Below are 18,535 nucleotides of genomic sequence, written 5' to 3'. Positions count from 1 at the left end.
CCAATAACCAAAAATAAGTCTTAACCATTTGTATGTGTTACACGGCACAGCTTTGTGTTGGCATTACATTATACTCTTCCTATTTAGGCCACATTTTATTTTATCAGCAGTCCAATTATTTCAAGGGGACTATAATGAAACTGCAGATCAACATAACTGGGGTACAAGATGGCAGCCTAGTAAAGATTCTATGTTTAAAATAATGAACAAAGAGCATCATGTATCACTATTTCTTAAAAAGATTTTATAGCCACCATTTTAGTTAAAGGCATTAAGACAAAAGATGTAATACCCATCTAAAGAAAAACCAAATGAACTTAAAAAAAACCCTCAAGAAAGTATTTGCTATAGTTTCAAAACCAGACTGAGCAGCAGCATCTTTTGCAAACTGGGATGGACCAGTCTGTGCTAGCATCTGAGCACAGGAAGACCATTCTGAATGTAGAATATAACATAAGTATTTCAGCTAAGAGCTCTGTTCATATGCATGGACAGAGGACAATCACTGGACACATCACCTAAAGTCTTTTAGCTTTATTTTAAAAACATTTTTTTCTACAGCTTTTGCCAGGATTTAGGAAGCTGGGAGCTCTGTGTGCAGTACTGGCCAGTGGCCTCCACCATCCCACACAGTCAAATTTTGCACACATAAATTGCATTATCCATATTATCAGAGGCTTCTGCTTTTTAGCACTCTAGTATTCCATATGTGGGAAATAATTTGGAGGAGACTGAACACTGACAAGAGTGAATGGACAGAGGTTTGCTTCCTTTGGAGAAGTCTCCTGAGCAGACAAAGACAGTTGCTGAGCAGGGAGTAAGGATGTGAAGTGCAGCAAACTCTCTGATAGCTGTTCAGGCAGCAGCCATATGTTTGTTAAACACATGAGGGTGCAGTTCCTGAAACACTGCTGCTATGCTCTCTAATATTTGTATAGTGTGGCACCTTTCTAACCAGAACTAATCTATAAATAATATTGACTCCTGTGTACTATGCAGAGTATATCCAAATCCCACAGGACTAAGAGGAGACTTTGGAAGTTGCTATGCACTGACTGATGAATAAATAGCCTAAAGGCAACCAGTCCATGCTGCAAGATCACTCTCTACATGTATTGTACAGTACTCCATTCATCTGTCAAATTCTTACAGTCTTGCTGTGCCCCAGTTCCCCCTCTGTAAGAAAAGAAAAAAAACAACATCCCCAATAAAAAAATAATATTCCGACAACAGTCCTACCTCACTGATTTTTTACATTAGTAATATAAACAATATAAGCAAAATTGTGAGGCAATAAAATATTGCAGGGACTGGTTGCCTCAAATGGAAAATCCAAGCCAGTCATAAAGTGTTAGACTTTGCAGAAATGTGTTCCTGTTTCCCACTATCCATCTCATTATTTAATTATCCAAACAGCTTCTGAAAATTAAGAAGAAAATAAAAAAGAAAATTATATTTGGTACATTTGCTTTGTATTAGCAGCAAAACTTCTATTTTCAAATTAAAATCCATTTTGATCCGACCCATTGACACAATTTGAAATAATACTTAATGCATGAGTGGAAGACTTGCAACCCTCTGCTTGTTATGTTGTCATGGCTATCTAAACTCCATCATTTTCTGAACAAGCTGAATTCTTCAGCAGTTAATACAATAACAGAAAGAATACAATCTGTTGTCTAGATTGATGTGTCAAATTGATCTAATTTCTTATGTTTTTGAAGCAATCACAACAGTTACCTCAATAAAATATCCCCAGGATAGCACACTTACTGCCACCAAAGGAACAGGTTTCATATGAGACCACCAAACCTCACCTCAGCCTCAGAAAACAGAAGGGGAAAATCTGGCACTATAACATAATCTAGATGTTTACTTTCTAGACAAGAATCAGGAGGCAAGACAGTTTCCTTCTCACTAACTCTGCTAAAGAGCAGTTTGAGGCAGACACAGTTACAGTTATTGAGGAAAAAAAAAAGTTAGAGCAGTCCTAATATATTTTCATCACATCCAAAGGAAGCAACAACATATGCAACAAAACCACACAAGTTGTAAAGTTAAGGATTCAGAAGTTGTCCAATGAAAAGAGGAGTGTGTGTTCAGTGCTAATGTGGTTCTTTTATGCATATAATTAGGACAGTCATTTTAAGTACATGAACCTATATGCTGTTTTCCATAGGACTTTTCCATAGGACTTCTGCCTCATTCATATGAGGCATGTTACTGAATATGACGTATTCAACACTCTTCCATCCTTTCCAATAAGTCTTCTTTTTTCATTTACAGTGTTTATAAAACTTTTATAATAATTCATACAACTTTAATGTTTCTCACAAAAATATTCCTGAAAACAATATTATCCTTTCTTTACCATAGAGAACCAAGGAAAAAAAACAAAGTTAAAATAATTAAGTACCAGTTACTATAAAAGACAAATTTCAATTAGTTGCACCTTTCAGTTGCTTTCTAGAATTAAGGTTGATCTCCGGTGTTCATGTACTGGTGCTTTTGTTGGATTTTTGGGAAGTAGCTCTACAGGCAGCTGCAGGTAGAGATTTTGGCACAACTGATGCTAAGCCTGCCTGCACAGGTGTTTAGACAGACAAGATTGTCTGATTTTGTAGCTCTCGGATAATACCATGGATTACAACAGTATCGGCAACACAGTGCGCAACAAGATTCCACAGGCTTTCTGTGGATGGACTCTTGTCAATTACGGACATGGTGAGCATGCCGCCTTTCCCGGTACCGCCTCGCTCCCGCCCGGTTTCACCGCGCCCTTCTCCCCGCCGGGACCCGGGCCGGCCCCGCTCGGCGCGGGCGCAGCCGGTGCTCGCTCGGGCGGTGACGGGGCTGGCCCCGGCCCGGCCCCGCTCCCCCTGCGCGGCCCCGCGCCTCGGGCGGGCCCGCCACCTGCGGGGGCCGGAGCCAGCGGGCAAAGCCGGGCCACCTCCCGCCGTCCCGGGACGGGGCTGCCCCTCGGCGCTGCCCCTCGGCGCTGCCCAGCCCCGTCCCGAGGAGAGCCAGGTGCCCCCGCCCGCGGCTGCCCGTCCGCGGCGCTCACCTCAGCTCTCAGGCGGGAAAGCCCCGACACCTCGCTCACTCCATGCCCGCTGAGGACGGACGGACGGAGGAGCGGCGCTGCCAGCGCTGCCCAAGGCAGGACACGGCGGGGGGGGGGGTGTGAGGGGGTGGAGGAGAGGGGTGGCCGGGGCGGGGCCGCGACCCGGGAGCGCTGAGGCGGGTGCGGAGCAGGAACCCTCAGGCCAAAACCCACGGGAGGGCGGGCGGGGGGCAGAGTCGAAGCGCCCCGGGAGCCGCGCAGGCAGCGCCGAAGGGGGGGATGGCCGGCGGGGGCTGCCCCGGCCGCCTGGCGCCGGTGCTGCTGCTCGCCCTGCTCTGGCCGGGCCGCGCCGCGGCGGAGGTGAGTGAGGGAGCGGCGGGACGGGCGGTGGCGCGGGTCCCGCGGGGGCGGCGGCGGGCCCGGGGCAGAGCGGGCTCGCCGCGCTCCTGCTGCCACCGCGCTGCCTTGGCCGCTGGTGGGGCAGGGCAGGTAAATGCGTGTGTTTCAAGTGATGCGCCTCGTATGCGCGCCCGGGCAGGGCGAGGCGAGGCGAGGTACATCTCGCCCAGCTGCCGGGCATCGCTACCGGACACCGGCGGGGGGATGAGGAGGGAAGAGAAGGCCGTGCACGGGGCACTGCGTCCCTGCTGTGCTCAGGAGCTTCTCGCCCTTCCAGCTGAGGGGACGGAGCGGGTGGGATGCGGGTCTGTCCCGCCAGCAGCCCGGGAAGCCGTGCGGGACCCGGCTGCGGGCAGAGGGACGCGGGCGGCCGGGACGGAGCGAGGTGCGAGGGGATGTGCCCGAGGCAAACGCCTCCGGAGCGGCACGCACCCCTGGAGCACCTGTGCCACCTGCGTGACAAGGTCATTGTACAGATTGTCTTTCACGCTTAATGATGAGTGCCCATCACCGTTTGGTCAATAAATTCTTCTAGATCGTATTGTAATCTTTTCCGCGCCTTTCTCCAGTGTCTGGTTGTAACATTTGGACTGTGCATTTCCATGGGAGAAGAGCAGTCAGCTGTGAGGGTACATGGGTCGGTGTAGCCCTCAACACTTCTGGCAGTTACCAAACAGAAAACTGACGGTTTCGGTAAAATTCTGGTAAAAATCAAACACATGAAATTGGCAGTTTTAAAGTTTCTGGCAAACCTAAAACACAAGAAGCTGCCAGTTTTAGTAAATTTCAAGTTATTTCTCCCGTAATAGTCAACAATGTTATTTTTTTCCTTGTACGAGTATGTATGAGTAAAGCTCTAACACCGTACATGAAAATCTTTACTGCCTCTCAAAACATTTTGAAGTTTACATTTTTAAGGAAGAAATCTGAGCTTGCACTTTGTTGTTGCTAAAACAGAGCTACATTTTGCTATAATAATCTGAATCAGTCTAATTAATAATGTTTTTTCTAAACTCATGCAGCTCTTTCACTCACCCATTCTGGGTAGAGTGTCTGGAAACAGCTTAAGTGCCTCACGCAATATGTTGGGTTTTTTTCATGGCACTGTAACTCGATTGGTAGTCTAGTTTAATCATTTAACAAAGATCTAATTGTTTTATTTATAATGGAATTAAAATACCTCTTAGTTTTTATGCAGAACAGAGGTACCAGATCTATTTACAAAGTACGTGTTTTCTGCAGAGCTTTTTCAGCTCTAGATCTGGATGTGGAAGATTATTAACTCAAGACTTGTGTCTCTCTTCTCAGTTTGCTGGTTTTTGTTCCATTCTCCTCTTCCTCTGCTGATACCTGCCATCCATTGCCCTTGTTGCTCTGAAGAGGTGCATATCAACATGTGGGTTTCTGAATGGCTTTTAGCAAGCACAGGCTGTGTTCCAGGAATGCCCCTCCTCTTCCACAACACACAGACACTTTTTCTAAGCCTCTCTTCTGGCAGCTTTATCTAAACTTCTAAATAAGTATTAGTGGCTACTGTAATTGACATGAGGTAATTGATGAATAAATCATTGCATCTTGTGTAAACTGTTCATTGAAAAGAAATAGGTATAGGCAATGTTCTAAAATCATGCTGCACTTTAATGTCAAAATAAATTGATGTTTGACCAGCAAGCAATACTTTTGCTGTTTGCATCAATTAAAAGTGTTACAAAATAGAAAATTTCAGATATAGTTTATTTCTGAAGAGAGGAAAATGAATTACTCATTTGTGCCTGCTGCTGTTTATACAGCAAATTTTAGTCCTAGCAGCTCTTCACAGAGTCCAGACTTCCCTGCCCTTAGGAGGCTGAACTTTCTGGCACCTGCTAGGGAGTATTATTTTCTGCATTCTTGGCCACTGGCATGTTCTAATCACATCTTCTGAAAACTCAGCAGAAGTAGCATCTTCCCATGTCAAAGGCTTTTCAGCTTCTTTGATGAGCTTCTTTCTTCTTCCTTGACTTGAAATTCTGGGGTTACAATTCTTCAGATTTTTCCACTATTCATTTAAATATTTTTGAGTCATCATCATCATTATGTTTTCACAGGATAAATGAGTCTTCCTATTAATTTCCTTTTCATTGCTTAATTTTGTCTAACTGGAACTGATAGTGTCTTGATGGAAATGTACAACTCAATTATTTCCCTTAAGTGTGTCCAGTCTTTTGATACCATTTATGTACTTCTCTTATATCTTCAAATTAAACACTAATCTAAAAATGTTCCTTGAACTTTGTTGTTTCAAATGACATGTAGTTTCCATTTTTTCTAATAGGAAAAATACCTTGGTCAGTTCATTAGTACTCAATTGATATTGTGGCACTGATAGTTTTCATGATGGCATCATGTTAGCATTTATTCAGAACAAAATAAAGAGAGCTTCTACCTGTGCAAGATTACTTGCTTGCAAGTTATCTGCATCTCATCTTACTACCATTTTTAATTTGTTTTATAAATACTGTTGCAATGTTTGTTAGCTCATAGGATAAAATTAGGTGCACCTTGTTATGTATTTGCCTCCATCACAACATTTCATATTTTTTATCATGCGCTGGTGGCAAAGGAGGGGACATAACAATCTTGGTGACAGTAAGACTTGGGAAGATCTGTTTTTTATCCTCTTCCTCACTTGTACTGTCTGTGACTAGCTGTAAGTGTTCATGTTTCACAACTAATTTAATTTCTTACAAATGTTAGAATTTGTATGCAAGTACTTGAAATTAATATTCTTTCCTTCCTAATAGCAGTATTTTTTTCCTAATTGTTTGCAACCTATATTGCTGTCACAAACAGATCTTTATACATGGCTCTGGAAGGGTAAAGTGATGTTCTAGCTCAACCCATGGCTATCTCCAAGGCTGGCAAGAATGGAATGCAGGTTTAGTTTGACAAGGAGTCAGAGTGTTGGAGGCACCAAGTGTCATGGTGAGATTGTTCCTTGTCTGACAGCCTTTGGAAGCACCCAGGTTCTTTGTTGCACAAGCAGCTGAGAAGGGAAGATGTGCACCTGAATATACAAGAGAGTTCACAGAGCATGTTAGAAAAACAAGTCTTTTGTGAAGTGCCCTCTTTGATTTGGTTAATGTCATCCCAGCTCTGAAGTCAAGGAGGATGTTACTCTGAGAATTGGCTCCAGCTTCTGCTGGACTGTTCTTCTCCTGATTGCCTCTACATTTATTGTAATTCAGACATCACCTGCATAGAGAAACAGGCCAACGTCACAGCACTGCAGAACAAGGCTTTTCCTACTGGGCCAAGAGAGGTAGCATAAATTAGCAGAGTTACCCTAATGTTTGTGCATCCAAATTGATGGAGTTCTGCTGGTTTGCAGCACATTGCTCTGATGGCCAAGAAATGTGTAGTCTGCCTATGTGTGTGCTGCTTCATACAACTCACAGATAAACCTTCTTGGGTGACCTAAGTAGACACCTGTAAAAATTAAACTGTCAAACTTAATATCCTATCTAGAAAACCTGCAAGACAAATACACATTTAAGCAAAAGTCTGTAGTTCAAGTTATTTTGCTGGCTGAATAATACCTTTAAAATTGTTAGAGTAGGCAGGCAAACACTGGTTCTTTCTTCACTGCTTTGCATTTCATAGAGATAGAACCATTTTACTTATGATCTGTGCTAGCAGTCTCTTCTGCAATACCTAGAGCTGATTTGATGTAACAGATCTTTGAAACAAAATACTTTGCTATTAAGTGCAGCTAGTATGGGATGTCCGGTCATCTGTTTTAGTGTCACATTCTCACCTTACTGCCTAACAAAGTAATGCTAGAAGCATATTGGCATGGATTACAGGAGTCTAGGAGGGAGGTGAAATGTGAAGTACAAAAAGACTTTTTCCTTAACTATTTGCAGCCCCAGTCTCTCACAGTCACACTGAAAAAGTTCAATTTTGTCACACCTAATATATTTTAGTTCCGTTTTCATTAATTGTTTTAGCAATTTTGTGATAGAGTACAAGTCTCACAGGTTTACATGTTTTCCATTTTGTCTGGTTTAGTGAAGACCTTTTAGCTAGGGCTTTGTACTGCATTTTTCCTGAAATTATTTTGGGGGAAGCTGCAGGAAGAAGTGACCTTTAATTTTTTTTAGTCTGTGAAATCACAGAGCCTTTCAAAGAAGGAAAAATCAAAGCATGTGCAATAAGCCTTCTCTGAACAAGCTACTGTTGCTTTCATTGCTATTTGCACCACTTAACAGAAGATGCACACCAGGAATTTTATGAATATACAAATATACAGGCCTGAGGAGACAAAAATTTTAGTGAATAGCATTCCCACACTTAACAGCTGGGAAGAAATATAAAATGTGTGAGTTAATGCTAACCATAGTGTGATAGGTAAGCAAAAATTCACTAGTTAAATGGTGTGTATTTGTTATTAGGTTGCTCTTTTAAGGTGATTGTTAGGAAGGAAGAGCACGGATGAATAAGCTGATTGAACACCCTTAAGAGTTTGCTACACAAAACAAAATTGTGTGGCCTGAATTGCTTAATCTTTTTTTCCTTGGAGAGAAGAAAAATATTTATTTCTGATGTCCCCATGTCCTCTTCAAGGTCAGGAGAAGAAACCAGCCCTGGAGATGGAGTTTATGGCTCTGTCTTTGGAGATTTTGCACATCTGGATGTATCAGGAACAATTTGGTTCCATATCTGATAGTCCTTACCACAGTGACTTCCACCCTAGTGAGATAATTGTAGAGTAAGGTACTGGTCATTATAAAGTGTCTAAATATTCTGTGGCTTAGAAGAAGAAGGAAAAGCATCGTTCTCTTTATCTAAAGAGAGAGAAATTCAGTATCTTCTCTTTAAAGACCAAAAGTAATTTACACACACACTCCTCCACAAAATAGGAGATTTGAGAACCTCAACATAAAGTTTTCCTAAACTGCATGCAATACACCAGTTCTTCTTATATAGATATGAATAATTGTAGGCAATGTCTACAAAATAGGCATTAGTGGCCATCACTCCAGAGCTCACAAATAATTTGTGTTTGTGAAAACTCAGTGTGCTTATTGTTTCTGCATCAAAACATTTTATCTGTTTTATCCTTCCCACTGACAGCGAGTTAGAGAGAAGGAAGAAGCCCAGTAGAATTAATTATGCTGTATCTGCTTGAAGAAGAGTGTGGTTGGCACCATGGGAGTTGTATGTGGAACACACTCCCAATGACACAGTGATGTGTTTTTCTTGATGAACATCTATTTTACAGTAGTTTCTTGGAACTTCTGTATGAGCAGCGGTTTCTTGGAACCTGTACAAACAGGTTCATTTGCAGAAAAAAAAAAGTTATGATGTACAGTAAGTATATAAAAAAAAAAAAAGAAGAAAGAGATACTAGAAGTTCTCTGAAAATTTTGTTTTCATCTGGCTTATACTTTTTAAGCTGAGGTTTGTGTTACTGCTTTTTTATTGTGCTGAGTGTGGATAATTATGAGTGAATTGTATAACACTACAAAAGTATTTGTTATACAAAGTTCTTATACAAAAAACTTCTTCAAAGTTTTTATACAAAAGCCAACAGGCTTTTGCTGTAAAAATTAAGAGATTTTTTTCTAAAAGATTTCAATCTCTGAATTGAAAAAAGGGGTTCATACACATGTTCTCCTTGGCATAACAGAAAGTTGTTTAAATGTTCACATATGAGGCTTCTTCTATTTCTCTCTACATGTAATTTAGCTTAGTTGGTTTGAAATGCCATTATAAATATATCTTTATATTGAATGAGCTAATTCCTTACAGAAGAACACATACCAGTTTAAAATTAAGGATTTAAGGTAAGGAAATTCTTACCAAGTTCAGATAAAATGTGCATTAACATCATGTGACCATGAATTATGTATCTCTAAGTTAAACATAAGGTCCTGCTTCTGTGAAGTGTTATGTTTTCCTATAACCATGAATGTTTAGGACTTCTCTCCTGCCCCTCACACTATTGACTAGGGTGTTTATTAGTTAGGTTACAGGTGTATTTCTTTATAATGGAAAGTCTAAATGAAATAATTTTCATCCTGTGCTAGGTATTCAACTGGTAAGCAAAATGCTGTGAATTGTGATAGTGTACAGAGGGTTGTTAACAGGAGTCTTCTAAGGTAGGAATGTCTGTCTGGCTGCCTTCCAGTTCACAAGTCACTACACAATGTTACAGGGTTTGGGAACTGACATATTTTCCTTCATCTCATCATCTCCTATTTCTGCTCTATGTTGTCTATACTTATTGAAGGCTTAATAATTTGGTTTTGTTGTACTGTTCCAGCAATCACTAAAAAAACACAAAGTTCTTCGTGGTCTTTGATAATTTTAATGAATTCATGTTTGATGCTTAGAATGCATGAAAAACTTCTAGTATACAGATTCTAATTGTGAGACTGGTATTTTGTTTTGACAGCAATGTTTTGGAGTGAGGGGACCTCATTCTCCAGGACCTTGCATGCTCCATGGTGATTTGCAGTTGTGCAACATGAGGAATATGCTGCCACAGTCACGTATCCACTGGCCTTGTCTAGCTAGAATTCCTGACTGTGCTAATCTAGATAAGTGTCTTAATACAGGTGCATCAGAAGAAAAATATTTTCTTTATGTAGCTTTTCTCACAGTGGGAACTTTTTCTGTAAAGCTCTGCTCTCAGATCCTCTTGTGCAGGTTAGGATAAATTTTCAAAATTGGAACTGTATCCATGCTAGAAACTTCAGCTACCACCATAAGGTTCTTCAGAAAGTGCAGCATTTAACCTATGTGCAGCATACCCCAACACAAATCTGCAGAGTAGAAAAATGGTAGAGCAAAACTTTCCACCTCCTGAAATCGCAGTGTATTACTCCCACCTTTATTATTAGATGCAATGGAAAACATATAATAGAGAATGAGTGAAATGGGCCTTTTGAAGTTTTAAGCATCATACTAACATCAACTATTGGAGCAGAGTTATTCTATGTGCTCAGTTGTGATTTATAGACACAGCTGGGATGTGTAAAGTGATTGCTCTGCACTGAGACAGCCCAGGAAGAATTAAAAAATCTCCATGTGTCAGCAACCCTTGAAAATTCATAATCAAGACTTAAGGGAGCTGGCTCACTGATACGTAATTTTTAGTAAGTTTTGGCATTTAAGAGAAATTACAGAAAACTGGAAATTAGCTGTTAAGTTACTTCTACTTAAAAAGGACCACTGTGATGACGTGCATATTTTTAGGCTGCTCAGGATATCATTAATGAGCAGATAGATGGAAAAAATTTTAAAATGGCATCACAGAAAAGTAGATATTATCGAGTAAGTCTTGTTCCACATAGTGATAGAGTTCTGATTTAGTGATTTTGTAAATTAGGAGATAAAGACCTAATGGCAGGATAGGTGAGATGCTAATAAGTATCCAGTTTAAATGAAAAATTAGTTATGCATTTTTAAAAATGTCTGATCAACTGTTAGAACAACCAGTGAAGGAAAGTGACAGCTTCATCACCCACTTGAGAGAAGACACCTGGGCTATTTTTACTGTCCACAATAATTAATGGGTATCACTTGCACTGCTTTTAATTCATTTGAAAATACCTCATGTTGTACAGTCATCTTTCATTTATGTTAACCAGGATTTACTTTGGGCATCAGTGGAGTTCATCCATGAAATTAAAGACCAGTCAGGCCAAAAGTGCAAACTTAAGACCCACTTCAGTCACTTTACTATATTCCTACACAATGCATTTAATTTCATCTCAGCTTACATCCTAATGTTTTTATTGCTCATCCTGTGTGGTCTTGGTCTGAAATATACTTTAAGAATATGGTTTTTGTTTGCTGCTGCAATGCATTTTGCTGCCTCTCTGTTCTGGGTGCAGGATTTTTGATACAAATATGTATTTTGAAATTATAGCTGAGCTACTATGATCTTCTCTAGTTCTGGAAAAACAAAGAAATACTCAGACAGTTTTGTCATTGTATATATGATTCCAAAAAATAAATCAATGGAGAAATACTGTATCATCCTCACTTTGGCTCTGTTTGTCTGTACTCCACCTTCCTGCCTTTAAACCATTTCCAGTATGACTACATTGCCCTACCAGTGTGACAGCACTCAGAGCCTGTGCTAGTGACAGAGTAGGAAGGCTGGCATTGCTTGCTCTTCTCCTTACATTAAGACTTTGTCACATCCTTTGGCATATTCAGGTTTGATAATGTCCCTAAATACATTCTCTGACATTCTTCATGTAACTAGTGCCACTGGCAAAGTGCTGAGAACTGTGTAAGATTCTCTCCAAATTGTTGCCACCACTGCAGTGGCTAAGTAGCTGTGCCATGCTCAATCTACATTGCCCTTTGCATGGGTGACACCATAATCTGGGTGTCAACATGTCTTTCTTTGAGGAACTATGTGAAGGAGAAGACTGGGATAGTTTCTAAGCAGTTGGTTACGTTACTCTCTGAATCAGGAGCAGGAAGAGGTCAGAGCTCTGTAGAATCCAATCCCGTTGGAGTGTAGGAAGGGCAGTTCAGTGTTATAGATGAGGTTGCACCCACTAAACAAAACCCACTGCCTCAAGGTAAATGTGCCTCAAGGTGTACTACTGGAATTGTGTATCTTTTTAATATAACACTGTAACTATCACTAAAAACACTTTGGAGAAGAGCTCCTCTGTAGATTGAATGCTGTGGGGTTTTAATTTTGGTTTCTTGGTACATTGATTTGATTTGGTATTCATATAATGATCTGGCTGTATCCTTTGACCTAGATTTTAGATCAAAAATATTCTTCATCTAAATATTTGAAAGCAATGTAGATTACTATTATGAAAATCACAAAACAAAAAAAACATGCAGTAAACCTGTGGCTTTGGTTAATACACTTACTTATGTAGATGTTATTGTGAGAATTTTGAATAAACTGGTAATAACTAATACTCAGATTCCTTATCTTATAACCTGGCAACATCATACTGATTTTTTTATGATCCTTTGGCATCTTGCAAGGATGTGAAAGCACCCAGCAGTATAAGTGAGCAATGATTTTTTGGTTCAAAGCCCCTGTACAGAAGGCATAATCTAATCTTACGTAAAAAATCATATGCCAAAACATTTAGTATTATCCAGCTAACTGACTGTGTAATGTTAAATCATCTTCAGTCTTTTCAGTTTTGTTTAAAGTGATATGTGTACACAAAAAGACCTAAATAGATCTGAAAGCTTACTAATGGCAAATTAAACACATTCTAAGCATTCTGACTTCTTGAAGAGCAAAGACTCTCTTTCTTTCAATAGTTTGTTAACTTAGATTAATTTTATAGTGTCATAATTTTCTACGTGTTCATGCATTTCTCTTCACACTGGATTGTCTTTAATTGTAAGATAGAAGGGTTTATTCTGTATCTGTACACATCAAATCTTCTGCAGATTATACCTGTTACAGGAGAATAATTTCATTTTTTTATTTCTCCACATGTCCTGAAAACTGTGCTTTGCATACAGATACTGGAAACAATCTGCTTCTAGTTTGCTTTCACAGGCAGAAATAAGGTACAACCCCATGAGGGTCTATAGAATTATGATGATACATGTTTGTGTATACATTTGCCTTGAGCAACTACCCTTTTTGTATTGCTTAGCAGACCTGTACCAATAATCTTTTTTGAAGAGAATGCTTTGGGATGCAAGGCACTGTCATTGAATAAGGAACAAGAACAGTTGTCTTATAAACTATCCCGAATTTATTTGGAGATATACATCACTTTAGCCTTTTGATTTGATATTTAAAGGCTTAAAATATCTGTCATATAAGTGAGTTGATTAATTTAGATTATCCAGTACCAGACCGATTGACCTCACCAAGGAGAAATCAGGATTATTCTTGTGTCTCTGGTGATTTAATCATATTGATTAATATAATAGTAAAGGTAGCTTAGTCAGATAGTTTCTGTTTTACGTGATCCCCTTGTTTTCCAAATTTCTGATGCAGTACTACTTGAATTCTAGCTGTCAGATCAGGGTGAGAGTGAGTCTTCTTTAAATATGACAAAGAATTAACTATTCAATGTTTGCAACTCTTTAGAAATCAGGCTTGAAACATCAAGTTTCAAGGACCTATTGATCTGTCCATAAATCAGAGGCAGACACAATAATTTCTTGAGGATTTGCCTTTCATGGTAAACTGATTTTAATTTTTGCTTTATTTTGGAAATAAATGTTTATGTATCTGTTCACTGGAGGAATGCTCCCTGCACCTGTTTTTAGATTGATAGATGGCATTGTCTCACCTAAGTTCAGCCACCTAAAAGACAAGCAGCAACTGTCAGGAATTGTCAAGTCCCTAGAGAGCAGTAACTACTTTCTGCATCTTTCCTCCGTCATAAAAGAAACATAAAAGTTACAAATTTGAAATACTGTGAACACTGAAACACTGAAAAACTTTAGGTGTTAGTTAATTCTGTCTGCAAGATCTCACAAATGCTCTAATTTGTATTGAAAGACAGTACAGAGGAATAATGAGCTCTTTGCCACTGTTGAGAATTGCCTCTTCACAAACATTTTTTTAAAGTTGTATTATCTGTGAAACAATTACTAAAACCACTGATATCTTACTTGCCTCTCTTCAAACAACTCAAGAAGAAAAATAATTGTATTACAAAGTTTGTATTTTTGTTTTTCAGAACTGTGTATGCAAAGGTAAAAGTCCCTGCTTTTGTGATAGCACAAAAGGTAGTAAGGTAAGAACAAATACATTTTCCTTTTTTAATATTAGCTTATATACTTGGAAATTGTTGATAAAGTACTTCAGTTGATACAGTGAATGAATTTACTGTATGATGGTATTTTGCCAACAGAGTCTACAGAGAATGATTACCTTTCATAATTCTGTTAACTTTGGGGAACTGTTTAACTAAGACTTTTCCACTAATTTTTTTTACTGCATTAGCATGTTTACAGCAAAGTATGATGTTTGGACACCAGCAGAACAACTGTCCAAAGCACCAGGTCTCTTTCATTGATTCCTAACAAATGCTCTTACTTTGGCAGCTGCTCTCCTGTTACAAATTTTATAATGCCATCAGGAGTTCAGTGCTTCCCTCTTTCCATCTCTGGACTCTGCCTGCCCCCCTTTCCCAGTTCCTGAAGGAAAGCTGCACACACTGGCATCAAACAGATAAACCTCCTGTAGATCAAACAGGGGATGAGTTTCTGGGTCCTAATCATAAACACCTTGCCAGCACTGAAGGAACAGCAAGTCCATTAGCAGTAACAGATCCACAGCTCTGCCTGTTGCCAATAGCAGCTTGGCAGAGGCTCTGAGTGGCTTTTAGACAAACCTGAATTACACAAATGCCAAAAATTCTTTGAAACTCCTGCTTGCAGTTGGAAAAACAATTGATTCTCAAATGAAAGGGGCATTATTGAGGAATTCATGGTTGTAGTTTAGGTGAACCATGAACACAGAAGTTGCCATACTAAACCTTATCAACAGATTCCAGACATCTATAAAGATCTAGGATTATGATTAGTCCCACTGATTGGTCCCATCTTCTTTTGTGAATCTGGAGAAAATTTATCTGGAAGTAAATATGTTCATTATTAAAATATATATTATTAAGTGAGAAAGGACAATACTAATATTTTCAGTAAAACCTCCCTGTTTATTTTTCATGTTACTCGTTGGTCTAACCTGACTTTGTCCTAAGCAGTGAAACTGAAACCAGTTGAAAACCTAGGAAAAAATAAGCTGCCCCCTAAAAGAGAAATATTAGTAAGAATGGACATCCACAACCGATCTTTATCAGTTTCATGAAAAATAATTGTGCAATTTGTGGGTAAATCATTGTTTAGGTTGATAAAACTTTTCACGCAGAAAATCAGGATGATTACATTAATCAACATGTTTTGATACCTATTCAGTGCCCAGAACTCTCCAACCTGAAAATCCTCTGATGTTGTTGATCTGCTGAGAAGAAAGTGTGGCTAAAATTGCCTATTTTGTAGAGGACAGTGAAGCTGTCAGGGGAGCACAGTGCTGCTCTGGATTCAGACAGGATCGCGTGGCTCTTGCCCAGGGCAGGCAGGTTGTGGAGTTTGGTTTTCCTGTGAGCTGGTACAGAACCCCCTCCAGCGGCTCATCCTGGGATAGCAGTCATCATCCTCGTGCCTTGGGATGCTGCTACATTAAATAAACTATTTTTTATTAAAAGCTATGCCGATTTATTATATAGATCTCACAGACTCTTTATAATGCAATTCTTATTTTCATATGTGTTAAAATATTGTGGTATTGCATTCTATCTTGAGAGGTATAAATATCTATAATTACTATTTTTTAACTTTTTATTTCATTCAGAAGCTATTTAAAATCTGGAAAATTGGTGGGATTTTGAAGAATGAGAATTGGTGCAGGCAAAAGCCAAAATATTTTGGATTTCCAGAGACATTTCTTATGTCTCCTGTCTTGTGCATCAAATAGGAAACTCAAACTTCTGCACAGCAGAATTTCACATGCTTTCTTTGTATAACTTTGTATGAAGCAATAGGAAAATTGTGTCTGAGAGGTTTGATAATCCCATTCTCTCTCTCCCATGTCATGCTGTGATGCAAAAGGTGTTGAACTGGCAGCTCTGCCAGTAAAACTGCACATGCTAAATTGCTGTTGTCTGAAGGGCTGAAACATCTTTTCCATGAGCTTCCAGGCTTGAAGCACTTCATTTAAACCAAGACTTGCATCTTCTATATTTAACTAAAAAACTGAAAATGCCCATTTCACTCTAGCTTAGTGAAATAAAACTTCAGTTTTGTTTCCTTTGCATAATTAATTTTAATTTGATGTTAAAAAAACTACATGAAAAAGTAATTTGGTGTCTTAATCTCTGAGATTCAGAAAAATTTAAGATACTTGTCACATAAAGCAAGGGTTTTTTATTCTGTCTGAATGGTTTTGTTGCATTTCATTCTCACTGTTTTCTTCCTTGGCTTTCATGAAGATACATTGGTGGTTTGGAACTGACCTTGCTGTACAGCAGAATTAAGTTTCTCAATTTGTGTTGCTAAACATAATACAGAAGTATTAACAAGGAATATGTATCAGCTGCCTTCTTCAACTTTTCATGCTGTCAGCTAACTTCTATGCTCTGCAAAACCCTGAGTACTATCTTGTGCTCTGATAATTCAGCCATATACTATGAGCATGTGGTGCCGTGGGGCCAAGGCAGCCCAGAGATGGACCAAAAAAACAGGTCAGTGTGGGCAAGGGCAGTGGGTCTGTCACAGCAGCAGGAAGCCAAGGGGTACTGAATGCAATGAATGCCTTAGAGATAAGCTATCAAAAGGAGAATCCATGGATATTTGAAGATTTTAATTATCTTAATGCTTACAGGGTGAAAAAGGCTTTCCTGGTGTTCCAGGTCCACCTGGTCAAAGAGGCTTTCCTGGTCCAGAAGGGCCTCCAGGGCCACAGGGACTAAAGGTAGGTATGTATGTGAGACAGAGAGATGCACTCAGAGAAGCAACTGTGCTTGATGGTCAGAGTTAGCTATGGCTGTGTAGATAATTGTTTTACAAAACCAGACCAAACCAAAACCTGTCTCAGAGTTTCCCATTTGGTAGGGATGTTGTTTGGTCACCAGCTGCAAGGATCATTTTGACTGCACCAGGGTAGGGCTGATATGACCATGGGCTTTTGTTGTCAGCTTTCCATTGGCCAGTGCTAAAGCAGCTGGACTGAACTGCCAGAGACAATGAACATGTGTCTAAACAGATTTTTGCAGCATACCCTCAGATTTTGTTATAGTATCAATTAACATCTTGACATTTGTTGCTGAAAAGAAAGTAAACATGCTACTATTGAGACAAGTATGAAAAGTAGATTTAAGCAAATTTGAAGAGAAAGATGTTTTTTAAGTTAAATCTTGATCTGTTTAGGAAATACCTGGTTGCTTGCAGTGTGGAGGGAGTGGCTTCAGTGACTTGAGCTTTCTTTCTTCCTTTCCTGTGTGGCTAAACTAAGGCTGAATATGAATTTTCAATAACACAGTTATTTGTTTTGACTTATTATGAGATACAGATATTTTTTTCACTATGAGGGTAGGAGGGTGGTGAGATACTAAACAGGTTCCCCATCCCTGGAAGTTCAAGGCCAAGTTGGATGAGGCTTTGAGCAACCTTTTCTGCCTGTGTCAGGGGTTTTTGAACTAGATCATCTTAAAGGTTCCTTCTGAACCATTCTGTGATTCTGTGACACATCCCCTGTAAACACTGAAAGGAAAGGAAAGGCACCACATTTCATGCAAGTTGTATGAAGTGCTTGTTTCCTCTATTGACTGTAATAGGCCAGTCATTTATTTATTTATATAGCTGGTTTTGTGTGCATGTATTGATATTGAAAATATTATGTGTCCTGTTGACATTCATGTGCTCTTCCTCAGTAGAAACATAATGAAAAGTATTGCTTTCCATTTCTGACCTAGGGTTCTCCAGGGCTTACAGGCTTAGTTGGACCCAAAGGTATACGAGTAAGTGTTTGTATTTTAAACAAAATTACATGTATTAAATGTCATGCTAATTGCCAACTTAGTTCAATAATTTGTGAAAATGGAAGCAAAACATAATGTCTGATTTCAAAGTATGATTAAAATTTATGACACTATGTAAAATATTATTTATTTTTAGAACTTTTGCCCTTTTTGTTACACCTTACATTCAAGATTGTTGCTGTATGTATTTAATATTTGGGTGTGCAGTAAAAAGTCAGAGTAGAATACCACAAAGAGTTGTTTGGTTTTTTTTTTTCTGTGGGCAAAATGAGTGTGAGTTACCTGTGTGTAACCATTATGCTTGATTCACAGTCAGAAGAGTTAAGGAAGTAATGATCTTTTAATAGAATCATACTTACATTCATCCTTATTATGACTTTAACCAAAGAAAAATTGCCTAATGAGCTTTTGTTTAATATTCATAATATTATTTCTCTGGTTTAATATCATTAGGGACTCCCAGGAATACCTGGATTTTCAGGTCCTCCAGGCCTTCCTGTAAGTAAAAATGAAACTGATTTAACAA

General features: G+C 39.2%; 2 protein-coding genes across 3 annotated transcripts in view; one reads left to right on the top strand and one right to left on the bottom strand.

Moving 5' to 3' along the window:
* COL4A4 (collagen type IV alpha 4 chain) overlaps window positions 1–3,175 on the bottom strand; it is a 58,948-nt gene extending 55,773 nt beyond the window's left edge. Inside the window, exon 1 of the mRNA XM_079315601.1 lies at window positions 3,065–3,175. The gene's annotated coding sequence lies outside the window, so the exon portion shown is untranslated. The remainder of the gene's footprint in view (window positions 1–3,064) is intronic.
* A 47-nt stretch (window positions 3,176–3,222) lies between these two features.
* COL4A3 (collagen type IV alpha 3 chain) overlaps window positions 3,223–18,535 on the top strand; it is a 55,586-nt gene continuing 40,273 nt past the window's right edge. For both annotated transcript variants that reach the window (XM_079315602.1, XM_079315603.1), the window contains exons 1-5: window positions 3,223–3,424; window positions 14,149–14,205; window positions 16,854–16,943; window positions 17,944–17,988; window positions 18,463–18,507. In XM_079315602.1, the coding sequence (XP_079171728.1) occupies window positions 3,344–3,424; window positions 14,149–14,205; window positions 16,854–16,943; window positions 17,944–17,988; window positions 18,463–18,507 (318 nt within the window). In that variant the 5' untranslated portion in view covers window positions 3,223–3,343. The remainder of the gene's footprint in view (window positions 3,425–14,148; window positions 14,206–16,853; window positions 16,944–17,943; window positions 17,989–18,462; window positions 18,508–18,535) is intronic.

The sequence above is a fragment of the Erithacus rubecula genome (genome assembly GCF_903797595.1).
Source record: "Erithacus rubecula genome assembly, chromosome: 11".
NCBI classification, from domain to species: Eukaryota; Metazoa; Chordata; class Aves; order Passeriformes; family Muscicapidae; genus Erithacus; species Erithacus rubecula.
This window is presented reverse-complemented; position numbering and strand designations above follow the sequence as displayed.